Source organism: Dermacentor andersoni, chromosome 1, assembly GCF_023375885.2.
Source record: "Dermacentor andersoni chromosome 1, qqDerAnde1_hic_scaffold, whole genome shotgun sequence".
Classification (NCBI taxonomy): Eukaryota; Metazoa; Arthropoda; class Arachnida; order Ixodida; family Ixodidae; genus Dermacentor; species Dermacentor andersoni.
In genome coordinates, this window is record NC_092814.1 from 11,837,242 (window position 1) to 11,862,294 (window position 25,053).

At 43.7% G+C, this 25,053-nt stretch overlaps 1 protein-coding gene across 6 annotated transcripts in view; it reads left to right on the top strand.

Annotated features, from left to right (window-relative positions):
• Positions 1-25,053, top strand: part of Vps8 (vacuolar protein sorting 8) — a 972,138-nt gene that overhangs the window by 476,662 nt on the left and 470,423 nt on the right. For all 6 annotated transcript variants that reach the window (XR_008608392.2, XM_055061192.2, XM_055061196.2 and 3 more), the window contains exon 20: positions 13,953-14,068. Coding sequence is in view for 5 of the 6 variants with exons in the window: in XM_055061192.2 (XP_054917167.2) it covers positions 13,953-14,068 (116 nt within the window). In the remaining variant the exon portion in view is untranslated. The remainder of the gene's footprint in view (positions 1-13,952; positions 14,069-25,053) is intronic.

Sequence of the window (25,053 nt, forward strand, 5' to 3'; positions counted from 1 at the left end):
CCATCCGCCCCCTTGGTGGCAGCAGCTAGTGCTGCTCCACCATCATCCAACATGGCCCTGCAGACAGCTCTTCCACAGGTCTTAAGACTAAACCGAACACCAAGGCCCGAGACGCGTGTCTTGGCGCCTGGCTCTCGATCATCCAGCGCCTCAGAGAAGGCGATGGAGGTCAATCCCAAAACCCTGGCGTCATTGACGCCAAAGGAAGAGCATTCTTTTGATTACTCCATGAAGCACAAGCTACAAGCTCCTTGTAACTGCGCCGAAAAAAAGAGAGGCCACCTGAATGGTTACCGGCCATCAAATGAGTATTGTTCTCTAATGCATGTTGCCTTTAATTTTTAAGTTCACCCACATCAGTACATTTTTCATTTTACAACCATGGCTTTAATTGTACACTGGAATTGCCGAGGTCTCATACACAATATAGGTGACATCAAAGACATCAACATCTTTTAGCCAGTTGCAGTGTGTCTTTAGGAAATGAATCTCGGTTAAAAAAAAAAGTCAAATTCTCAAAGGTTTCGCCATTGTTTCAAGAGACCGCTAATATTCCAGCCGCTTGTCAGGAGGAGTTGCTATAGTCATGCAGGGCGGCACTCCTACCCAAAATGTCCAATTGAATACATTTTTTGAGGCTGCAGCCGTCACCATTCTGTCTCGCAAAACCATCACCATTTGTTCACTGTATATACCACCCCACACCCATTTTACTACTAAACACTTATAACATTTAACAGGTCAATTACTGGAGCCATTTGTTTTAGTAGGAGATTTTAATGCTCATTGTACTCTTTGAGGCAGTGTCAAAACTGACAAAAGAGGGCAGCTCGTTGAAGATCTGCCTTTTTAACTCAGGTGCACCGACCTACTTTTCACCGATTTCCCACACTTTTAGTTGTTTAGATTTAGCTTTTTGCTCACTATCTTTTCTTAATTATCTTAAATGGGAAGCCCTTGACACGTCATATGGTAGTGTTCACTTACATGCAGTCATCAAAATCTTATCATGACCACCAACCAGGCACTAGGCCACGCCGGTGGAAATTAGAGCTCGCTGACTGGTCGGTTTTTACGGAGAATGTGAAACTGGAAGCTTTCTTTTCGACAAAACGAAGCGTTCATGAACATAACAAAAAATTCACTGAGGTCATAACCTCAGCGGCAGAAAAGGCAATACCCCAGTCATATGGTATTGTGCGCAAAAAGCTGAATGCCTGGTGGACAAACAAGTGTACTGAAGCTAAAAAAGAACAAAATAAGTCCTGGGGAATCCTACAAAGGTACCCTACCTATAGCAACCTTTTAACTCGTTCGTTACCACGAGAAAATGTTCGTTTCTTTTACTATAATTTACTACTACAAATAATATTCCAAAACTCTCGAAAACTGGTTGAAATGTTGGACATGTGGCAGACCTTCAGAAATACTCTTCAGCGGGATAAAATGACTCAGACTCCAAACGAAAGCTCACTAGTGAACAGCTGGCGTCATTTTCAGTTAATTATCGCCGCTCAGCACTGTCGGAGGGCAAGGCCAGTGATATAATTTAATTCTGAACTTGCTGGAAGTCATTTGATTACAAAATTTTGATGCTAGTGCAGCGCAATTGTGAGCGGCATGCTTGTTTCTTGAGCGCGGCAGAAGGTGACAGCCACACCTTCTTTCGCCTCAACATATGTACATTAGTTCGCAAAAAGGTCCGTAAAAAATCACAACCTCTCTGGTGCGGGAAAATTTAAACTGATTCTGAAAGTTTAGTACCTGTACTAACTACTGGATGGCCTTAAGCGGATAAGAAATGGCTCCAACATATCGAAATCGGCGATCTAAACCATCGTTCACTGGTGATCGAATTGAATAGGCGTGGTAATGAAACAGTTAAAGTTCAAACAGGCCAAAGCACAATTTCTTCGAAGACAGGTGGGGAAATTATCATGGCAAAAATACATATCTTCAGTTAATACTACGGTCACATCAAAACAAATGTGGGACCAGATGAGGAAATTTAAAGGAGAGTACTCATCATATACAATACCACTACTTACATGTCCAGGCATACAAATAACACTACATGACCAGACCAATTTATTAGGTGAACACATTTACGTCTCCAGCTCAGCTAACTACTCAAATACATTCTTAAACTATAAAGAGTTCGTGGAGAAACAGACTACCCACCACTGGGTTTTTAAATTCATTGTATAATAACCCCCCTCACAATACGGGAAGAGAGTTCTTTCTGCCGGTAGAAAAACTACAACAAGTCTAAATCCATATCCACTACACAATGCCGGCACACCTATCTCAAGCATCGGTAGAGGCACTTCTTAAATTTTTCAACAAGATATGGGAGTCCGGGGTAATGCCTACACAGTGGAAATATGCAGTAGTAGTGCCTTTTCTAAAATCTGGTAAACCCGCAACATCCCTTAGCAACTATAGACCCATTGCAATAACAAGCTATCTAGCCAAATCCTATGAGAGCATCATAAACATAAGACTCACATTCATCCTTGAAACAAGACGCCTAATAGACATGCACAAGTGCGGATACAAACAGGGCTGCTCCACCACTGACCATCTCGTGCGACTAGAGCAGGAAATACATGATGCATTTCTACACAAACAATACTATCTCACTGTTTTCTTCGATTTAGAAAAGGCGTATGATATGATGTGGCGATATGGGATCTTGAGAGACCTGGCTGACCTGGGAATTCGCGGCAGAATGCTAAATTGTCTATGTGATTTCATGTCGAATAGAACATTTCAAGTACGTCTCGGCACAATACTTTCGCACACGTTTACACAAGAAAATGGCGTTCCACAAGGTTGCATTCTGAGCATGACATTCTTCATGGTCAAAATGAATTATATTAATAAAATCATCCCATCCTCAGTTATGCACTCAATATTTGTCGACGATTTGCAAGTGGCTTGCCACACCTCAAATCTACCCATCTGCGAAGGACAACTACAAATAACGATAGATAATCTCATACCATAGGCTGACAAAAATGGTTTCCATTTTTTAACCTACAAAACTATTACAGTTCTGTTCTCCCAGAAGCGAGGGTTACACTGCGATCCAGTTCTGACATTGGATGGTACAACACTGCTGGTCAAAGAAGACTAAAAATTTTTAGGATTAGCTTTTGAGAAGAAACTGAACTTCCTGGCCCACATTAACACAACAAAAATTAAAGCAAACAAAGCAAACGTCGTCAATCCGAGGCAAGGGGTAGACGTCTTCCTTGGTAATGCAGTTTAGGTGACGATAATCTATGCAGAAACGCCATGTGCCATCTTTCTTTTTAACAAGCACCACGGGCGACACCCAAGGGCTCGACGAAGGTTCAACAATGCCTTTGGCAAGCATCTTGTTCACTTCATCTTGAATAACTTTATGCTCTGAAGCAGAAACTTGATATGGTTGGCGATCAATAGGACTGGCATCACCAGTATTTATGTGATGCTTAACAATTGAAGTCTGGCCCAATTGGCGATTGTTGAGGTCGAAGATGTCGTGGTAGGAAACCAAAAGGCGACACAGAGCTGCTGCTTGTTCTGGCAATAGGTCCGCAGCAATCATGGGACGAAATGTTGTGTCAGGGCAAATGACATCCTGTGGACATGGTGAAGAATCGGAGCAGACGTCTACGGAAAACGTCGTGACGTGGTCATCTCCGATAGCACGGAGCATTGCAACCGATATGCCTTTGGGTAGAACTTCCTTTGTCAGGCCAAAATTGACGATGGGAAGGCATGTCCGGTTATCGGCGTCGGTGACGACGGAGTGGGGCACAGTGATGTTGCGCATTAAAAGGATATCAGGAACAGGTATGGCGACGTAATGAACATAGGGCACAGGAAAAGACGATAGCAAATCGATGAAAGTCAAGGCTTTAGGCGGCAGGCAGACAAAGGTGGTCGTACTAAAGTTGTTCGGCAGTTCGGCACGAATATGCGCGAGTAGAGGAAGTTCGAGTCAAAGGGTGCCGGCAGAACAGTCGTTCAAAGCTGAATGCACCGTAAGAAAGTTGAGTCCGAGGATTAGGTCATGGGGACAATTGGTCAGCACTGTAAAAAAGAACAGGAATGTGGCGGTCGGCGGTACTTATACGGGAAGTGCACATTCCAGTGACGTCAACAGTGCTGCCATCAGCCACGTGTACGGCTCGAGAGTAGGAAGCGTGAGAACTTTCCTCAGTCGACGATGGAGGTTAGAACTCATTATGGACACCTGGGCCCCAGTATCTATTAACGTCGTCAAAGGGACACCGTCGACGTGAACATCAAGTAAGTTCTGGTTTGTTGGGAGGGTCAATGGAGGATTTCCACACGACAGAGATAATGCAGCAATATTGTCGAAGGAGGCAAGACGGGTAGCATACCTGCCAAACAACAGCGTTGCCTAAGAGGCGCGTCAGGGTGCAGTGCCACTGCAGCGACAGGTGGCGTTGCAGTAGACCGGCGTGCTCTAGTACCCCTGGCCGTCATCGCAAAAAGAGCCGCTTTTCACCGCCGGATGACGTACTACCCTGTTCCAGTACACCATACGCTACGTGTCTACAAAATTTGTCCGAACCATTTCAGGGGCCCTTTAAGAGACCTCCCCTTTCACCAACGTAACTTTTCCCACAGGAGAGCTTGAGAAGTCTCAATGCTTGCGGTTGCCATTTCGATTTTTATATGCATGTGTTCAGGCATGTTGTGTTCATTCGTGTGTTGTCCCGAACATGCCACACCACAGAGGCAATGCCAGCGATGTGCCTGCAATGTTGGATAAAAGTTATTCAGAGGCTGATGATGGTTACCCAGCGATGCTGCCAGCCGAAGCTTTTGACAGTGTATTGGAGGATGATGGCTTTGAGGGAAGTGCAATAAATATTGGTTTACTGTGCTTAGGAGGGGCGTTGATTGAATATTTGTTTGTTTGAATTTGCGGCTAGAAAATATTGTTGATGGAAAATTAGCGTCTTGAAATTGGTTAGTTCAGCATTTTACAATGAGTATACGTGCCTGTGTCGTTTCATTATGCTGACAGAGTTATGCCAATAGGTGTGTCTCATATACCAGTGTGACTTATACAGTCGAACCTCAACATAACAAAGTTGAACTTGCTGTAAAGAACTTCGTTAAATCGAGAATTTCGTTAATTAGAGGTTTTGAAGTTTCAGCATTATGAAGAAATTCACGAATTCCCAGAGCATTCCCGGTAGATAGTATCTTGTAATAATAATAGTACCTTGGATAGTAAGCACTTATAAACAAATTACAAGGAGGTTGGTCCTTAATAGCGGGGTTATAAGTGCCAGTGCGTGTGGTGCAGATCGCGCTGAGAGCAATGCATCGACATGGCTCACGGCATCCGAGATTTGCATGTGTTGCATCACACGGCGCCGTAAATATTGCACGCCATGGCTGACCATGCTTAGTTCCTGCATAAAAACAAAACTGTCAGAAGATATGGATATTCATCCTGGAAAAAAAAAGAAGACGGGAAGAGTTACAGCAAAGAGACAACTATACGAAGTAAGCTTCGTAGTTTTACTGGTGTCTCGTGCTTTCAGGTAATGGATCTCACTCGATGACCATGAACTCACTGTCACAGTACGAGCGAGCGTTTTGCACCGTGTCTCAGAAACTTGAGATTATGCGACCGCTAACGTTAGACAAGTGGGAACGCAATGTGCATCAAGGCACCAAACGTCTTAGCTTGCACTTGCCGCAGAGATTACCTCCAAGATGGGGCCCGTGGCCCGTGCACAGACGCACACTAGGAGAAGGCCAATAGGCTCAGGTTCCTGCTGCCCCTTCGTTGCAACTCTCAGCATTTCCCCTTATGCATTTCAGCCAAATTTGTTGCTGACCGAGTTAGTTGAGGTGATGCTAATGGCACAAAAGAAAACAAAAACTTAAAAGGGTGCTGAAACATTTTTGGAGCATAGTCAGGAAATGTTGCCAATCTGTAGAAGAGGCTCCTGTCAATATGTGAGCCAAATACTGCACTGCACACAGCAGGGAATCTACAATCGCGCGTCAAAAACAGGGAAAAATAGCTTGATCTCGCCTTCGCAATGTTGTCATTGCAAGCAGCAAAGCCCATCTCAGCAGCTTTTGGCTGAACATCTTGAAGGGGCAGCGCAATATGACGAAGATAGGCAGGAACACACAGGACAGCGCTGAACTCGCAACGAACTTTATTCGAAGGCATACACAAACCTATGTACTACAACCCATAGCCACGTGCTCTCCCATCGATGGCATCATTATCAGTGCGCAGGCAAAAACGCAAAATCCTGTAATCTAATGCTACACTATGAGGTGGCTTAAAAATTCAAATTCACTGTCATACAAATTTAACGACAGCATGCTTACACATCGCGACCCTTCTTTTTATGATATGATATGTTTAAATCCTTGATTGTGTAATTATCACCACAACCTATTTTTCTGAATACAGGGATATTGCCCATGAATATTTGCATGCACGAGCTATTTTCATCTTGTATATGAGGTTACCTCATGACTCTTGCAATTAACCGGTGGACTATTAGAGTTACAGAATCGGTACCAAGGAAGGGAAGTGCAGTCAAGCATGGCAAAAAATTACGTAGAGTGGTGAAATAAGGAAATCTGCAGGCGCAAGTTGGATTCGGCTATCACAAGGCAGAGGTAACTGGAGACTGGAGGGAGAGGCCTTCGTCCTGCAATTTACAAAAAGGAAAAAAAAGAGGGGGGGGAAGGCAGATGATGATATGAGGGATAACTCATATAGCGCTATATTTGCCTAATTTTCACTTCAGTTCAGATTTGCGTACCCGCCGTGGTTGCTCAGTGGCTATGGTGTTAGGCTGCTGAGCACGAGGTTGCGGGATCGAATCCCGGCCACGGCGGCCGCATTTCGATGGGGGCAAAATGCGAAAACACCCGTGTACTTAGATTTAGGTGCACGTTAAAGAACCCCAGGTGGTCAAAATTTCCGGAGTCCCCCACTACGGCGTGCCTCATAATCAGAAAGTGGTTTTGGCACGTAAAACCCCATAATTTAGTTCAGATTTGCATACTGTAATCGTGATGTATATGATGTACATATGACTGAACGGGCTCTCAGTCTTTTTCATGACTGTGTGCTTCACTCTTTCTCTACCGTGGGTAAAATAGATGTAAAATAGCGGTTGTGGCAAATATTCTTTCTGGATGAACTACTGCACTCAATATTTAATATATTACATGAACAAAAAGCAGGAAGAATGCACTTTTCACACATAAAAGTTTTATTAACGAGATGTATGTCATAAAAAGATATAAATTACCAGAATCCCACTCCTGCTCCTGCTAGGTCTCATGTATCGAGACAGTAGTATCTAAATAAAATCAAGATTGGGAGATTAAATTGAACAAAGTTTGTAAATACACACTTGTATCTACCAAGAAAAGCATTAACAAGAATTCTAAGATATACAAAATGTATTGCTGTCTAATAGGCACTATTTCTGAAAAAATCAAAATTTTTCATTGAACAGGTCTTCCACTACAACAATTGAACTGCAAGCACTATAGTTGGGCGCGCCATGTTGTGAAGCAATTCTTCAGTGCAAAACATAGTGGAATGTTGCATGTCTTGCAGTAAACTCTTATTTTCCTGTCGTTATAGCACTTCTTGCAGTTTCAATGATTCTCCATCTTGGCAGACTCTCAAGCACTCCAAACGACAACAAAGACTGTGTGAAGCGAGAGGCGAAACTAACTGAGCTGCGGCCACCCATGTTCCGTGTTGGTTTGTATCGTAGTCGCTCTCGGAGTAAAAGTCAGACAAAAAGGCTGCATCCTCAGACTTGCTACTGCTCGATCCATCTATAAAATCATTCACAGATGCAACAGAATCTCGATGTCTGTGATCTTTCGAAGCGCATGCACTCCGCTTCTGGAGGCGGCTATTTTTGCTTTCTACTTTGATGATCGTGGAACTTCGGAGTGCATTCATAAATCACCACCAAGCGGGAAAAAAGCAAACTGATTAAGAAACAAACCTAGAGTTCTCGTCCTTCACATCAGATGGCACAGTGTATTTGTGAGTGGTCTCAAAAGCAGCGTTTTGAACCATTGATAGAGGGCTAGTAACGATGCCCAGTGGGCACAGCGGGGAAAGAGTTAATGCCGATTGGTCCCCTGTTCGTGGTTGTTCCAAGCCTGATCAGTGATATGAATTATTCATTGCTGTGAAGAAATCTATGAAAGGTGTTTTCTATGGAAAACAAAAGTTGTTAACATCAAATCACATAAGCCATAGATAACTCCTGAACATCTAAACATGATAAACTGTAAGAGCAGGCTCTTCAAACATTTTATGATTACCTGTTGACTAGAAGGTATTATAATCTTACCATAATAACTTGAACAAAGAACTTCGCAGGTCTAAATCTGGATTTCTAAACTGTTTCTTCAATAAAAACAAGTAAAATAAATCGAACTTTTTTTTTGAAGTCTTTGAATGGCACATTTATAAAGAAAAGCAGAGGAAGTGCCCTTGGTGAGCTTCTCATTGGAGGTTATTTGGTGTCCAGGGCTGATCTTGCTCTTAAATTTAACTCATTTTTTACAACCTTTGTACCATCTGGGTGTTCTCCAAGAGCACTTAGTTCCATTTCAAATGCTGTGAGTGAATGTGCCGTATTTAATGCCACAGATAATGAAGAGATGCTTTCTGTATTGATGAAGTCAACGTCCTTCAAAGATTATAATCGGTTACAAGTAAAGCCTGTTGGTTGCTGATCTCTTAGCTCCTTGTTTAGTCCACAATCGATGTATGGCATCTGTGGCATTCCCTAAAGGAATGAAAGCTGCTAAGGTTTCTGGGATTTTTAAAGGTGGCAAAAATATTTTATCTAATTATCATCCCATTTCTGTTCTTCCTCTATCTTCAAGAGCTTTTGAAAAGTTTTAATGAGGAAAGCATTTAGCTTTTCTTGGTAAACACGCTTTGATTACCGAATCCCACTTTGGATTTTGTAAAGCAAAATCAACTTAGTCTGCCTTGCTGCTACAAAATTATTTTCGTATTATCAACATGAAAAAATTAACCCTTCGAATATTTATAGATCTTACAAAGGGGTTTAATCTTTTGAATCATGAGATTCGAATTTATAAGTTGTAGAAGTATATCATACATAGCTCTTGTCTTGATATTTTTCCCTCATACTTAAGTCAACGTAACCATGCAGTCGCTGTTGATGGTAAATTATCAGCTCTGCAGTCAATTAAATGCAGCATTTCTTAAGGCACTCTTCTTGGCTCTTTTCTTTTTAATGTTTCTATTAACGATATAATTAATATTTCTAGCAGTCCACAATTCATTCTTCATGTCGACGATACGAGCATATTTTTCAGCAGCTAATCCCCAATGAGCGTATAGGCAGAGGCAATGCTATTCTTGTATCATTGAGTGAGTGGTCAAGGGCAAATAGACTGTACATAAACACTAAAAAAACCTGTAAAGTTTGTAGTCAACCCTAGTAACCGCCTTGTGCTTAGCAATAAACGAATAGATTTAAATCACTTGGAGTGTTTTTGATTCCTCAACGAGATTAAAAAAGTCATATAGGTCATATGGAAAAAAAGTTGTCAATAAGTTGGTTTTCCTTCTAGATGTCTTTCTTTTCTTTTCTTTTTTTTTTCTTTATTGATACTGTCAGCCCTTTCTTTAGGGCCATTACAGGAGTGGAGAAAAAATAATGAAACAAGCAATCTCAACACATCTGATTCAGGCACGGCGTACAATACATCTGAGTACAACGTACAAAAAAACAAATTGCATTGCATATACATTGTAATAGAGCAAGCAGAAAAAACAATCAGTGTACTTGAGGCATGTAAAATAAGAACAACATACACAGATAATAACAAAATCATAAAATCAGATGATTCAGAAAGTCAGATAATTAACACACCGCGCTCTCGGAATAAATAAGGGCATGCAAATTACTCAGAAAATTATTTAATGAGGTAGACTGAACTACGAAATCGGGAAGCATGTTCCACTCTTTTATCGTTCTGGGAAAGAAGCTATATTTAAATGTGTCATTACGGATTACGGGAGGGGGAATATACATGCTGTGGCGACGCCTAGAAGATTCATTAGTAGAAATTTCAAAATAGTTAGTCCTATTAATTTTTAATTCATTATGGATAATAAGGAACAGGAACTTCAGCTATCATACTTAGTCCTTAATTCTAAATTGGAAAGATTTGCAAGCTGACATAGTTTTGAAGGGGAGTGAAGTCGACCATATTTGTTGAAGATGAATCGAGAAGCTAACCTCTGAATCCTTTCCAGTTTCTTACAATTTTTCTCTGTGTAAGGATCCCAGACAATTTTCGCGTACTCAAGGATTGGTCTGACCAGTGTTTTATAGGCTAAGTTTTTAACTTCAGAGGTTGCTCTGTGTCTGTGTAAATTTCGTCTTAGGCTCCAAAGCGGATTATTCGCCTTCTCACTTACTTCCTCTACATGCCTATTCCAGCTTAAGTCACTTCTAAATAATAATCCTAAATATTTGTGCTCCTCTGCCTTTTTAAGCTTGTTGCCATGTATACTATAAGGAAATTGCAGGATCTCCTTTTTCCTTGTAATAGACATGCTTACTGATTTAGTTGGATTTATAACCATTTGCCACGCGACTAAATTGATTTCCCTACGCGACAAGAGCTAACAAACTGTCATGCTGTTTTTCAATCTCGCATTACTGTCATTTGGGTTGGGGCACGACATCAAAAGCAAGCCGGAAAGCATTTTGCTGGTATTAGTTATAGAACACACACTAAAAAGCTTTTGTTGTTCAGCATAATATTAGTCGCATTGCCACTGCTTCTGAATATCGGCTACTCTATTCCATTAGATTTTCACCACCTGCAGTGACTGTTTCTGAAATCTCTTGCTGTCATAACCTTAAAGGATATAGTTGTTCGTACTAGATGCACTGATAAGTGGACTGTTCCTTGAACCAGAACAAACTATGGTAATAAATACAGACCCCCCCCCCCCCCCCAAAGGGGAATGCCACAAAGTTAAATTCTTTCATCACTTCGCTTCAATATAGGGATGAAAGGACTAGTTGTGAAACTACAACGGATCCCAAACTTAGGACATGCTATTTATGCAGATAACGTAACTCTCTGGATCGCCAAGGGATTGTTAGGGGAACATCACGAAACCCTCCAGAAGGCAGTTAGTACCGTAAAGGATTATGTGGCAAAAGCTGGCATGAATCGCACCTCGGAGAAGTCTGAACTAATCAGGGTAAGAGTGCCTGATACATGATAGACCTCCAATAAAGCTTGCTCTGGGAGGCGAAACAATACAAGAGGTATCTAAGGCTCGTATACTCGGACTATGGATACAAGAAAATGGAGCAGTAGGGCACATAATCACAAATCTCCGGAAAACGGTTAACAGTGTGCCTAGAATAATAAACAAAGTAGCAAGAAGCAGGAAAGGCTTCAAGGAGGAAGAGACGATAAGGCTCATGCAGGCATTTATCATGAGCCGCATAACCTTCGGCCTTATTGTTCTCTGCGGATTTCTTGATAACCTGGTTAATGACATGGATGTGATCCACTGTAGTGTAACCTTTCCTGAAGCCAGCCTGCTCCCTTGGTTGACTAAAGTACAGTGTTGTCTTTATTCTATTGGAGATTATTTTGTCAAATATTTTATATAATACTGGGAGTAAGCTAATGGGCCTATAATTTTTTAGTTCTTTAACATCGCCCTTTTTGTGGATTAGTATAATATTTGCATTCTTCCAGTTTTCTGGGACCCTTGCAGTTGATAGACACTTTGTAGAGAGAGCCGCCATTTTTTCTAGCATTATGTCTCCTCCATCTTTGATTAAATCGACTGTTATTCCATCCTCTCCTGCCGCTTTTCCCCGTTTGATGCCTTGCAAGGCCTTTCTGACCTCATCTCTAGTTATAGGAGGAGTTTCTGTATACTGTTCGTTATTGTTTCGAATAGAGTGCTCCTGAGTCCTCTGGGTACTGTAAAGGTCAGTATAGAATTCTTCCGCTGCTTTTATTATACCTTCGAGATTGCTGATGATATTGCGGTCCCTGCTTATCTTTCAGTGCATACAACTTGGTTTGTCCTATGCCAAGTTTCCTTCTCACTGATTTCAGGCAGCGTCCATTTTTAACGGCTTCTTCAGTCTGTCCCACATTATAATTTCTATCACTTATTTTCCCTTTGTTGATCAGTTTTGACAGTTCCGCGAATTCTATCTTATCTCTTTAGTTGGACACTTTCATTCTTTGTCGTTTCTTTATTAGGTCCTTTGTTACTTCGGAGAGCTTGCCTACTGGTTGCCTTGGTGCCTTGCCTCCCACTTCAGTTGCTGCCTCTGAAGCCAGCCTCGTTACGGTTTCATTCATTACCTCTTTGTCATCATCACCACCTCTCTGTTCTAAAGCTGCATATTTGTTTGCAATTACCAGCCTAAATTTGTCTGCTTTTACCCTTACTACCTCTAAGTTGACCTGTTTCTTCTTCACCAATAATACTCTTTCTCTGTTCAAATTGAGGTGAATCCTGGCCCTCATCCAGGTTTCGCTTACGGCGCTCAATAAAAACACCTCGCGGCAGCCCTCCTGGAAATTTATGTAAGTACTCTCAAAACGGGGGCAGTTTTGGCTGTCTATACAATAATCTTGGGCAAACTGAAAAAGCACAGAATCGTTTACAGACGCTACCTTATTACCGAATACATACAGTGAACGCCACTGCGCGCGGTCGCCGCGATGGAGTCTCTTGAACCAGCTTCTTGCTTGAAAGGTTGGCAAACGCTGAGAGTAAACTACGTGAAATATGTTCTTATAGTGGGCTGCCTGTATAACCAAATCAAGCATAACAGAATGAAGCCTCAATGCAGCAATTGCACGGGTTCGCAGCGACCGACTGCGCATCTGCATGCATGTCCGCGCACAATGTTTTGCTTTTGCTGTGAGCGCGTTTTTGCACCGTACCGTGAGCATTTGACAGTACACTAGCAACCATTGTTTCGTGGATGCTATCAGAAATGTTCAAAAATAATTTCGTTATAGAGACTGTGACGCCTACGGCGACTGTGATGTGCCGTCACGACGATTCAATCTTTCTTGTCTTCTAAATTCTTGGACATTTCAATCTTGTTTCTCAAGCTGCGTCACACTTTATGTTTATCGGTCTTCCCAGTGTGCGATTTTCCTCTGCTTCTTTTTTGTAATCCAGTACATTAATTCATAACACAAACATGACCATATGTCATGCCTTTCTTTAACGTGCGTCTTACCACTCCCTTTCCGTTCCAGGGAACTTGCCAGCGTCTAGCATCAACAAGTTCATAGACCAGACCGTCATGACATTAGCCAGGCAGTGGGCGTGGGCGAGCGTCTCAGTGCACGTTTTCTGCTACTCACCGAACATCGCAGCCTTAGCGCCGTAGCATAAATCTTCCTCGCGTCTGTGCTTGCTGCGTGCCAGAGTTGTAGCCAATGGCTATCTGCCAGTTCTAAGCTTCACGAGCCAAGCTTCACACAGCTCCTTGTCCTGCGGCTGCATGTGAATAAGGCTGACACTGGGCTCCGTTGCGTACATCCAGCACTGCCGCACCGAGCAGTATCCTGCCATGCTGCACGCCTTCAAAGGAAGTCACTGCCTATTATAGCACTTTCAAATGTTGTGAAGCAGACACCCCCAATGCGGTAAAGCCTTACCACTTAATCAGAACCGCAGCGCAGCTGGGACCTTAAAATTTCGTTTTCAGCTCTCTTTGGCCCTTCCGAAGCAGCTGACACAGCCGCTGTGTCCACGTGATCCCTCATACCACGTCACGCCGACGGTGGCGCCAGCTTTTCCAGTGGTGGAGCTCGTCCCCAATAGTATGCTAACTGCAGGATTGCTTACTGTGCAGTTGCTGCCTGGCGGGGCGAGGCTATCCACATGGGGAACTCTGTGCTGACCAGGTGGCTGCAGTGAAGAAGGATGTGCTTCAGTGCATCACATCCCTGCGAGGTGCAAGCACTGATGGTGAGACTAGTTATTTAGTTCCCTGCCGTGTGTACAGGTGTTTGGTGTGCTGCAACATCATGGGGATTGGACCCTCCTGTGCTTAGCTGTGCATGGCGTAGCCATATCCTGGAAAAAAGGGGATTCTGGGGGCTGAGCTGACGCCAAGTGCTTCGACCTTTAAGGCTCCTCGGCAGAAACAACACACCTCTTTGGCCTTGGCTTCGTGTAGATGGCACTACCGGACTGAACCATCAGGGGGAAAGTGGCTGGTGACATATCCCTCTTCTCAATCTTTTACTTTACTGAGAATTTCCTTTCTGTCCTGCTGTCTCCTTTCTTCCTAAATTTCGGTTTCCTAGGCGGCTTGGGTTAACCTCGTGCAGTTTATGCCACCTTAATTGGGTATGTTATACAGTGAACAACTGATTTTTCGTACATGCCTGATAATTCGGATGCCTTCACGGCACCAGCGCGTATCCCATAAAACTGTATAAGGGCAACTGAAATTCAGAATGCTGAAGGCCTTTGGCGACTACTTTTTGGACATTTTGTTGTGACCGGTGGTCCCAAATAGCATTATTTGAAGCCACCACCATTGCATTTTGATTATCTCATAGCCTCGAACCAGCGCTCTCACACACCTAGACTCTTAAGCAAAATTACACCCTTTTGCCACACAACAATAATCGTCATCTATCTTGTCCGCATTTCTTTTCTTTAACGCGGCGAGCCCGGTACTTCCCAGTAACGAACAGCATGCACCACGGAGGAAGGAAACTGAGGAGAGGCCCTGACGTCACTCTTTGTGAAGTTGGCGTTGTTCATGGCGTTGCTCCGCCTATCGGGCCAGCTCTCCACTCTTGTTTACATCTCTTACGAAACCACGCCACGCTGCGCGCAACCGTACTGCTCGGCCGCGTGCGCTACGCAGCAATACTGAACAATCGTTAGAACGTTAGCATGATTCCGCCAAAGAGGGCAAAACTTCCCGCGGATATTCCTTTGTCCGTTGCCGTTGCCATGGCGCGGTACATTGCGTACAGCGTTGCATGCGCGTTCATTTCACGAACTTTAGTTCCTCCTGTCCCACCTGGCCACAGCAACATCCGGCAGAGCACGGTCCAGATAACGCATCGCAACAAAATACGGAGACCAACGCAAACCTGCCCGCACGGCGCCTTTGCCACGGTACAAAACCTACGGAGCAACACGTGTGAGCGCTCAGAACAATAACAAAGCCGCCATTGTGGCCCGAAAGGCGTGGCCGCTACAGCAAAGAAATAAAAAATCAGCAAAATAAAAGGAGAACCTACTACGTCATTTCCTCCACACTTTTCTCATAGCGCGCAGAGGGGGTAGGGCCTCTCCTCAGTTTCCTTCCTCCATGGCATGCACGTTATCAGCATGATATATAGCATTCCCGACAGGAAAGTAGCGGGCACGGCGTTTTCAAGAAAGCAAACGCAAGCAAGGCAGATGATGATTATCGTTGTGTGGAAAAAGGGTGTAATTTTGCTTAAGAGTGTAGATGTGTGAGAGCGCTGGTTCGAGCCTATGAGATAATCAAAATGCAATGGTGGTGGCTTCAAATAATGCTATTTGGGACCACCGGACACAACAAAATGTCCGAAAAGTAGTCGCCAAAGGCCTTCAGCATTCTAAATTTTCAGTCGTCCTTATACAGTTTTATGGGATATGCGCTGGTGCCGCGAAGGCATCCGAATTATCATATGTCATGCTGATAATGCGCACGCCGTTCGTTACTGGGAAGTACCGGGCTCGCCGCATTAAAGAGACGAAATGTGGACAAGACATGTGCCGATTATTGTCGTGGCAAATATACACCCCAAAGGATATGTAACTTTGCCTAAGAGTGTCTCTGCTGGCAACCGGATTATACACTCTAAAAACAGTTGCACCCTTTGGGGCGTATATTTGCCACGACAGTAATCGTCACATGTCTTGTCCGCATTTTGTCTCTTTAACGCGGCGAGCCCGGTACTTCCCAGTAACGAATGGCGTGCGCGTTATCAACATGACATAGCATTCCAGACAGGAATGTAACGAGCGCAGCGTTTTCAAGAAAGGAAATGCGTGCAAGACAGATGACGATTATCGTTGTGTGGCAAATATACACTCCAAAGGGTGTAAACTTTTCTTAGAGTGTAGTGTCATGCTGTCGTTAGGCCTAGCTGTTTCGACGTTCGCTATCAAGCTTCTTGCTGTTCGGTGACGTGTTTCATGTTTTAAGTATTCGCCGCTGTCGGCATATTTATTCGCAACTCAAATCAACATTAGGGGGCGCTGCGAAGCCTGGCCCGGTCTGGCTACACTGTGCAGTATGGCGGCTTTACGGAGGTCCCCGCGTACGCTGTCCTTGGTGAAAATATTAAGTTTCTTGCAGTGCGATGTTAATTCGCGCTGTTTTGTGGAGGGAGAATGGGTAGTGGACGCCGAGCACCTCATTTTAGTCGGTACCAGTGGTACAGTGAGCAATGGAGTAGAAGGGGTCGCGCGTGTGTGCAAACCTCCGGCGCGACAGCGGACCCGTACGAGATTGTGGTGAGAATCACCGACGCATTCCGGGACCCATCGATCGTGGAGGCAAAGTGCTCGTGCACTGCTGGATTGTCGCAAAAGTGCAAGCACATCTCGGCTGTTTCTCCTGGCACCTTATCCTGGCACATTTGGTGTAGTTGTCAGTCCCTTTAATGTTTCATCTCTACATTGCGTTTCAATGCTGTTCATATTGCAAAGATTGTATAAAGTGAAATGTTCATGTGTGTGCACCGTTGTAAGCAGAAGAGATCCTATTAGTTGCCAAACTGCAACTTAGCTTCACCTTGTGCTGTGGCGCTTGAGATTACCTATCACAATACATATCCTTTTTTTTTTTTTGCCGACATGACTGCTCGTTTCCTATGGCTCATACGTTATTGTTTCAAAAGTTGTGCACGAGCGACTGCGTGATATCAGTGGCGACTCAGGCAGAACTCATGAAACCAACTTTTGTTGTCCTTGTTTGTGCCCTTCTTAAAGGGGCCCTGAAACTGGCATGCTGCATAATATAGATACCACGACCACCACGAGCCCTGTTCGCAGGACGATCAGACAGCCGTGTGTATTGATTGGTCTCTGCAAGTGATGTAGCTCCAGGCATCCATTTCGCGTTTAGAGAGTGCACGTGCCTGAACCACAAGTAGCAATGTGTCAAAAAAAAAAAAAAAGAAACTTGAGCAGGACCTTGCTCCTTTGCCAGCAGCACTTGCCAGCAGCTTCCAGCACACTAGCTGAGACGAAAGGAGAAAGCAATGCATCGGTGCAATAACTACTAATTCCGCTTACACTTCAATGATTCGAAAAATTTTTGCAGCAGGCGATGTCCTTTTGCAGTGAGGTCACTATGATCAGTCGGAAGTGTTTCAGTGCCCCTTTAAGTGTTTGTTAAGTGCATGTTAAACTTTTATGTCACTTACTTTCCATTTATTGATATGTTGATAGTAAGGACAGCTCTATATGCTCTCTGGAGGTCAATAATTATCATTCACTGATGTTAAGTCTGCACAAGTGTCTCCCCATCTTGTATTACCGCTGGTTTAGTTATGCTCCCCAGGACAGCCATTTGCACTGTATTACACAAATTGGGACGAAGCATAAATTATGGTACATATACCAGCTGGGGTCATTTGAATCAAACCAAACTTTTTAAATACTCATCGTATGCAGGTTTGACACTGTTCCATGTTACTTCTCATGTTCTGTTTGGCAAGATATACCCTCATATGCTAAAAAGTGCAACAAAAATGGGCTTGAGTAAAACGTATGAGGCAAACACCTTGACACTGAGTACAGTGAACAAAAAATTGAGTGCATGTGGTTTATTTTGTGAAAAAATACAAGTAAGGCAAGGGACAACAAACAGCCATTGAAGAATAACCACAACTCTAGGCACACAGATCATTAGTGAACTGCAAATATCTCGGAATACCATAAGACGAAAACTTGCATCAGAATGTGTACTGTAAATCAGCACTTCAATGAAGAATACAAGTTGCAAAAGAATGTGCATTGCTAATTTACAAAAAGTGTGTTGAAGTCTGCAGATTTGGCCAATGCAAACAAGTGCAGCATGTAGATCACATGGCAACGATCGTGTCTGAAAAGTATGAAATGGCTGAGTGGCATAAAAAATGCTGGATTTCCAAACAGAAGACCGCATGCCCTTACTCTCAAGGCCGCCACGCTTTGACGGAGCCAAGGTCACACGCACAAATGCCTCTGTGCAATACAGGCTACTTGCAATGTCGCCAGTCATGGCACATGACTTCAGGTGAATCACCTAATGCCGAATATGCAAACGTGCCACTAGAATTGTGAAGAATTTTTTTTAAAAATGCGGGGTACGACACGTTCATGTGACATGGTCTTTTCGCTTTGGTATTGGAGAAGGCAGGGAAAGAACACTTGCGCACCCTAGTCGAGGCAGAGACAAAATGTCTGCTGGTAATAACGCTTGCCTTCTGGCAGCATGGTAACAGGACAGGTTCTTCCATTTCCCAAGATGTGGCAAATTTTCTGTTAGAAATGGCTTCAGGTACTTGGCTTACAGAAACCAAGGTTGTCCAAGTGACATCGGGTGAATTAATTTGAATATCTTTGAAAAAATTTGAAAAAAAGGCTTTCTAGATGACACCTTGCATATACCAGTGCATAACCAAAATTTGCAATAGGGCCTGGTGAGGGGCCCTTACCAGGCCATGCACAATTAAGTTTTCCTAACAAAGAAAAATAAACTCAGGCAACGTAGCAACACATGTTAAGTTCAAATGGGCTGCAACAATACACAAGATTGTGGAGATGTAAAAAAAAAGCAAACAAAACATTAGAACAGGCTATAGTAAGGAAGTACACAATGGAAACAAGGAATATAAAAAAAATTGTTGGCAGGGAATTTATGTGCCAAAAGTGAACCAACACCACCATTTTAGGAGAGGCACTATAAAAGATTACTTTTCAATGCAGGAAAAGAAGTGCTTTCCTCACACTTCCCACTAGTTTAAAGGGGTCGAGACACCAAATTTTGAGGCTATAAAAAGCATACTGTAGGCTTCCTCTGTATGCAAAGACACTCAACATGAAGTGCTGGACACAGAAAAGTTTAAAGTATATTTTAATTCTCTTCCAAAGAGTGCCTAAATGCTCGTTCTCGTGATCGAAACCCATCACTACCGCGATTGACACCGATGTCACTGTGTTGGAAGCACAACGAAAGTTTTAGTGACGTCATACCACATTAGAGTGACGTGCAACGAGTGGTGACCCACAGCACTGGGCAAGCCTAGAGAGGCTCGAGTCTAGAGGACAATGAGCCGCGTCAGTCGTAGAGTCATAATTGGAGCTGCCGCAGCTAGCCAAGACAACTGTTGGCGTGGTTTTGTTTATCTGCACTGGTACAGAATGTGTGTGCAAGACCAGACGATGCAGCAGTGTGTGCGTCACAGCTTGGTGGGCCCACGTGACCAAGCTTCCTAGACATTGACATCACTGTCCAACTCTGCGCCCACAAACCGAAACTGAAAATCGTTCACATAAATAATGCGATATTAACTTATTTACTGAGAATATAAGAGTTACTGGAATATAAGAGTATTCGAGTGTGCACCATGCTTCCTGGAGCAATAAGAAACGTTTGAAACAAAGAACGCGCAAGCCAAAAATTTTATGTCCCTACCCCATTAACGTGACTTATTTTGCCATACAGAGACTGGCTCACGTGTATCTTAGTGTTACTGGTTTTAAGATGAAGCCTGAAATTCTTGGTAAATTGTTTCAGAAATAACGTAATCAATATTCAGAGGAAGATAATACTTCTGACAGGAACAACATGCTTTTAGTTTCTAATTGACCACGCAATTACATTACCAGAGCCAAACCACTTGATCTGTAAGAGGACAACCCAACGAAGGTCTATTTCAAATGTAAAATAAGGGCAAGCGCTGGCTTCACCTCTGATGGTAAGGAACAGGGCGCTTCCACTCCTGTAAAGTTTTTAAAACTTCCTTGCGTGGAAAGCACGAACCACTTTTACGATGCACAAAATACGTTTGGGAAATGTATTGATGTAGGACTCACAAAAATTGATGTGTTGCTAAAATCGGTGATGAAAGGTTTGTGATGCCTGCAGCTATTATGACAATGTCGTCAAGTAATCCCACCATGCTCCATGGGATTCTTGTTGACAACACTGAATATTTTCATTCGCTGTATAGCACGCTCTACATAAACTCTTGCTGATGCTATCTTTTGTGTCCTAAGTGAATCACCCTTTGGCATCTGCTTTTGTTTTCTGAATGGAGGCCTGATTAATTCAATTAAGTTGTCCGCACAAATGTCATCAATAAGAAAGCCACGGTCCGCCATTATGGCATCTGATATCGGGTCTAGTTGCATGATGAGGCAGCTTTGCTCAAACAGGGCCTTGTCTGAGGTGCGGCCTCCATATCCTTGGCTTATGTGGGCACTAAGACCACTTGGTGTCACAGTCACTATATATTTAACCGTGAAACCTTTCTTATAGAAGGGGTAGGTCTGTAATGCACATCGCAAACAGTTGGGCTGGCTAACAGGAATTACGGTGCAATCTACAATGACACGCACATTACTGAAGTGTTTAAAACAGACAGGCAAATGTTCAACATCTTCTTTTGGTGGCACAGCCACAGTTACTTTTAAAATTTCAGACATCAACTGAGCAGTCTCTGCAATTATGCTGCTACATGTAGTTAGAGAACAGTTAAAAAGGTGACTCAAGAATGCAGTGGAAATATGTTTCAATTTCACCAATGTCAATGCAATTGTTTTTGCACATAACTGGTGCCATCCTGAAAGTGGATGAATTTTTGTGTAGCACGTCACACGAGCATTCAGAACATCGAATGATGGCAAGCCTGTGAACGTATTTACGTTGCTACTATTTATCGTGTTCGCAAACTTCTGTGGAAAAGTACCCGATGTCACTTGGACAGCCTTGCTTTCTGTAAGCCTTGTCCCTGAAGCCATTTCTAGTAGGAAATTTACCACGTCTTTTTCTTCTCTTGAGTACTGTGCCATTAATTTCCGGGGCCAGGTTGGCAAGCACATTCCTGTCACAAAACAAAAGCAAGAGTTATAATGTCTGACATATCTGATGCGAGATGCAGCTTCCTTTTTGTCATTCCAATAATGCACGTCAATGTGTTAAATTCAATGTTGGAAGTAGGAAAGCCAGGGTTTTTGCATCAGTTAATTTGCACCCATCACACACCACAATCCTTTCACGAAGTTAATCCAGAAAACATGCTGCCGGCTAGGTAAAGACAGCTACCACATCACAAATATATACAAAAAATAAATTGCCATATTTGCAATGTCCTTGTCACTTATGGTGTTTGCAAGGCTTTGGTCCATGCTGTTAGGGGATGGGAAATTGTCCTGCAATGTCAGATAGAGTTCAGTCCAAGGAACCAGTGGTTAATCAATGTGTGCACAAGTTGCAGTTAATGTGCACCCATCACACACCACGTGCTACAATGCTTTTACGATGTAAATCCAGAAAGCATGCCACCGTCTAGGTAAAGACAGCTACCACAACACATACATATTGACACGTGTGCTTATCTTTATCGGCCGACCACGTTTCGCCGCTTAACAACTGTAATCGCACAGCGAGGGACGCGCCTGCATGTATCCGACGTTTCTGGAAAGTTATCGATGCTTCTACCCGGCTGTCTGTTGTCGCCGAACCTTGTGTTATCTGATTTCATCGCGTGACTCGAATGTTGTAGAACTTTGTGGAAGGCATGCGGGTCCCAACGATTAGTCTGGAACATTCGACGACTGTTGTATAAAAGCCGATGCGCTTGACCCGCTGATCAGATTTCCGACGATCGCCGACTGTGTTCGCCGCTTTCGTTGTGCTATAAGTGTAGCCTGTTTTGTGGGCACAGGTTCGCCCAATAAAATCTAGTTTTGCCTTTCGCAGTATTGCTACTGTGTTCTTAACGTCACCACCACGTGACAATATACAAAAAGAAATTACCATATTTCCTTTGTCACTTATTTTGTCCATGCTGTTGCTGTCAGGGGATGGGAGATCGTCCTGCAACGTCAGAGTTTAATCCCAAGGAATTAGTGGCGAAGCAATGTGTGCACAAGTTGCAGGCAGCCAATTTACCATGGTGGTCGTGCTGACAGGTGCATGGGGCAACACCTTTGCTTCTAATGGGGAGGCAGCAGTTTCTTTGCTTGATTCAATCTGTAATGCATTAAAAGGTGTTGACATTTATTGAATGTTTGTAGCCATGGTGTATGTACCATAAGCATATAAGTGCTGCACCACGCAGTCAAACTAACTTGTTCTGGCTGACCGATACGCACGTCGGCGAAGTCTTGCCAGTGAAAGCTTTCATATGAGCATCCTTGTTCTCATCATAACATGACGTCCTTGGCAGGTTTTCAGTTGGTATTGCATTTTTTTCAGCTGCCATCTTTGACATGCTACATCTGAAAAAATAAATGAATTGTTTATGCTTTATTGTGCCTCAATATGGGCTGCACCCCGAATTTTTTTCTTTTTACCTCAGAAACAAGGCCACAATATTTATAAAAAAGCATTTGCAAGGAAATGAAGCACGGTTTGAGTGTGCAAGGCTATGCAACGTTGTACACCGAATGTAGCATCTGCAAAATGTAGTTGAAAGCTGCTCATAACACAAAGTACACAGGTGCAAACACCACCACATGACTGGAGTAGTTTTGCCACTGACTTGGGGATGATTTAATACAGATAAAGCTAGTTTAGGTACTAATACTGATCATATATATGGGACACGTCAGTAGACGGCGGACGCCGTAAATTTTCCTCGCAACTAGCAAACGCGTGTAAAATTGACATGTGGCTGTCGCATAAGTGGCAGACTTCTGCAATGAACGTGATAGGCTCGCCGTCGGTGCGAAATACCAGTGTCATATGGGCACTCTAGAGCGCGTCGGAGAATCTCAAGTGCTAGTGGCAAATTCGCAATCAGTCGCGCTGGGAAGTGCCCGTGTGCAGTGCGCCTGTGCTGCAAGTTCATCCGCGCCACGCATGATATTTATTCCGCTTTAGCATGCCACATACGTGGCACGTTTACACTCAACACTTCCCGAACTTGCTAGTACGTCATTCGTAAACATTTGAATCTCCGACGCCCGCATAAGTTGCGCGAGACGTGCTGGGCATCAAAAGCCTCCCGAGTTACAGCCGGGTGTAGCCAACGAGTGCAGAGGTGACGTTCCTCGTAGAAACCGCTGTGAAGCGTCGAACATGAGCTCTAATTACAGCCAATGTGGTTAACGAGTGCAGAGGAGACGTTCCTCAGAGAAACCGCTGTGACAGGTCTTGAACCTGTGCTCGAATTTCGCGTTGCGGCTAACATATGCAGCAAATAATGCATAGCCCAATCGCCAGTCCTCGCAATGTGAAACGTGTTTACATAAGGTGACACAGCGACATGTATAATGGCCATGCAGAATGGTCATGCATTAGGTTCGAGTTCACAAGTTCACAATAGTGTCTCACCTGGTAAGGAGAAATTATACCGTGCAAAATGCCGTGAGCAAATAGTCATTGTCAGCGTCACAGCCTTGCCGATGCGGAGGTTAGCGATCCACCTGGTTCTGCGGCTTCAGCCTTTCGACTCTGAGGGAAATGCGTGAACGGAAATATCGCTGTCCTTCCATCTCGCTGACACGCACCGAGGAACACAGCAGGACTGCTTGGCCGTTTGTTGTTTCTTTGCTAGCAGCTCCATTCTTTCGTTCGCAACAGCAGCCTCTACGGCACACACGGCGACTGGACGTCTGTATGGCGTTTCTCCCTACTGCCGCTAGGTGTCGCATGAATTGCTGGAGTTGCGAATAGTGCCGATTCCGCCTTTGTCATTATCGCCGATTCCATTGAAACGCGGAAAGCACGGCAAAGTTATAAAAATGCATAATGCCGGTTTCTGAAAGTCAGCTTCGCCGTAATACAGTAATGTTACGCGGCCAAGCACACGCAATGTATTGCGGTGAAGCCTACCAAGAGTGCGAAGGGGCCATGAGTGTTTTAGTTCCGCGTCATTACAGTCCACTCCGCTCCGAGTTGCCCCGCTAAGCCACATCGGAGCGGCGAGCGATTTTCACGTTTTAGTTATGCCTTTAGCGTCGCGGATGGATGGATGGATGGATGTTATGAGCGTCGCTTTTGGAACGAGGTGGTGTTGCGTCACCAAGCTCTTGCCAATATACTACCTAATGGCCTACCTAGGTTAAACAAGAAAAAGAAAAGAAAAAAATACATTACGAATTCCCACAACAAAATTTTCTGATCCCCTATTGTGAACTTTGCTTTTGTACGTCTCCGTATTTTGTCGTTTCCCTACTTTTCTTCCACCAACCCTCCAATTGCCTCTTACTTACAGTACAGTGGCTAGAATTGAGAAATGTGATGAACGCGCCGGCTCGCGCGTGGCACTTCAGAAGGAAATGACAGGGGGCACTGCCACACGTCGCCACATGCCACATGTCGGCCACGACGGCGGCTAGCGGCCGCAACACAGGGGCCCTGCTTGATATGCGATCATCCGCGCGCTTGCAGGAATGCAATAACAAATAAGAGAGCTTCGCAATATATATATGCTTGCTTGTTCATGGCTGCAAATTGGTATAGAGTAGCATATCTCCTTGCGAATTAAGAGGCGCCGAGGTAACAATCTGATCGACTGTGCGTTGATGGTAGAATGCAGCTTGCTTTATCTGGTTATCAAACGTAAGGCAAGAAAATTCCCAGTGGTAACTCAGAAGCATACATATGATTTTCTACACACTGCTTACGCAAGCAAGTCATTTTTTGAAGAGTGGCTTAGAATCCGAAATGATTCTCAGTAATCGATAATGTTTTGCTACGCACCACACCTCAGCTGGTGCTCTTTTTTTTTGACGAT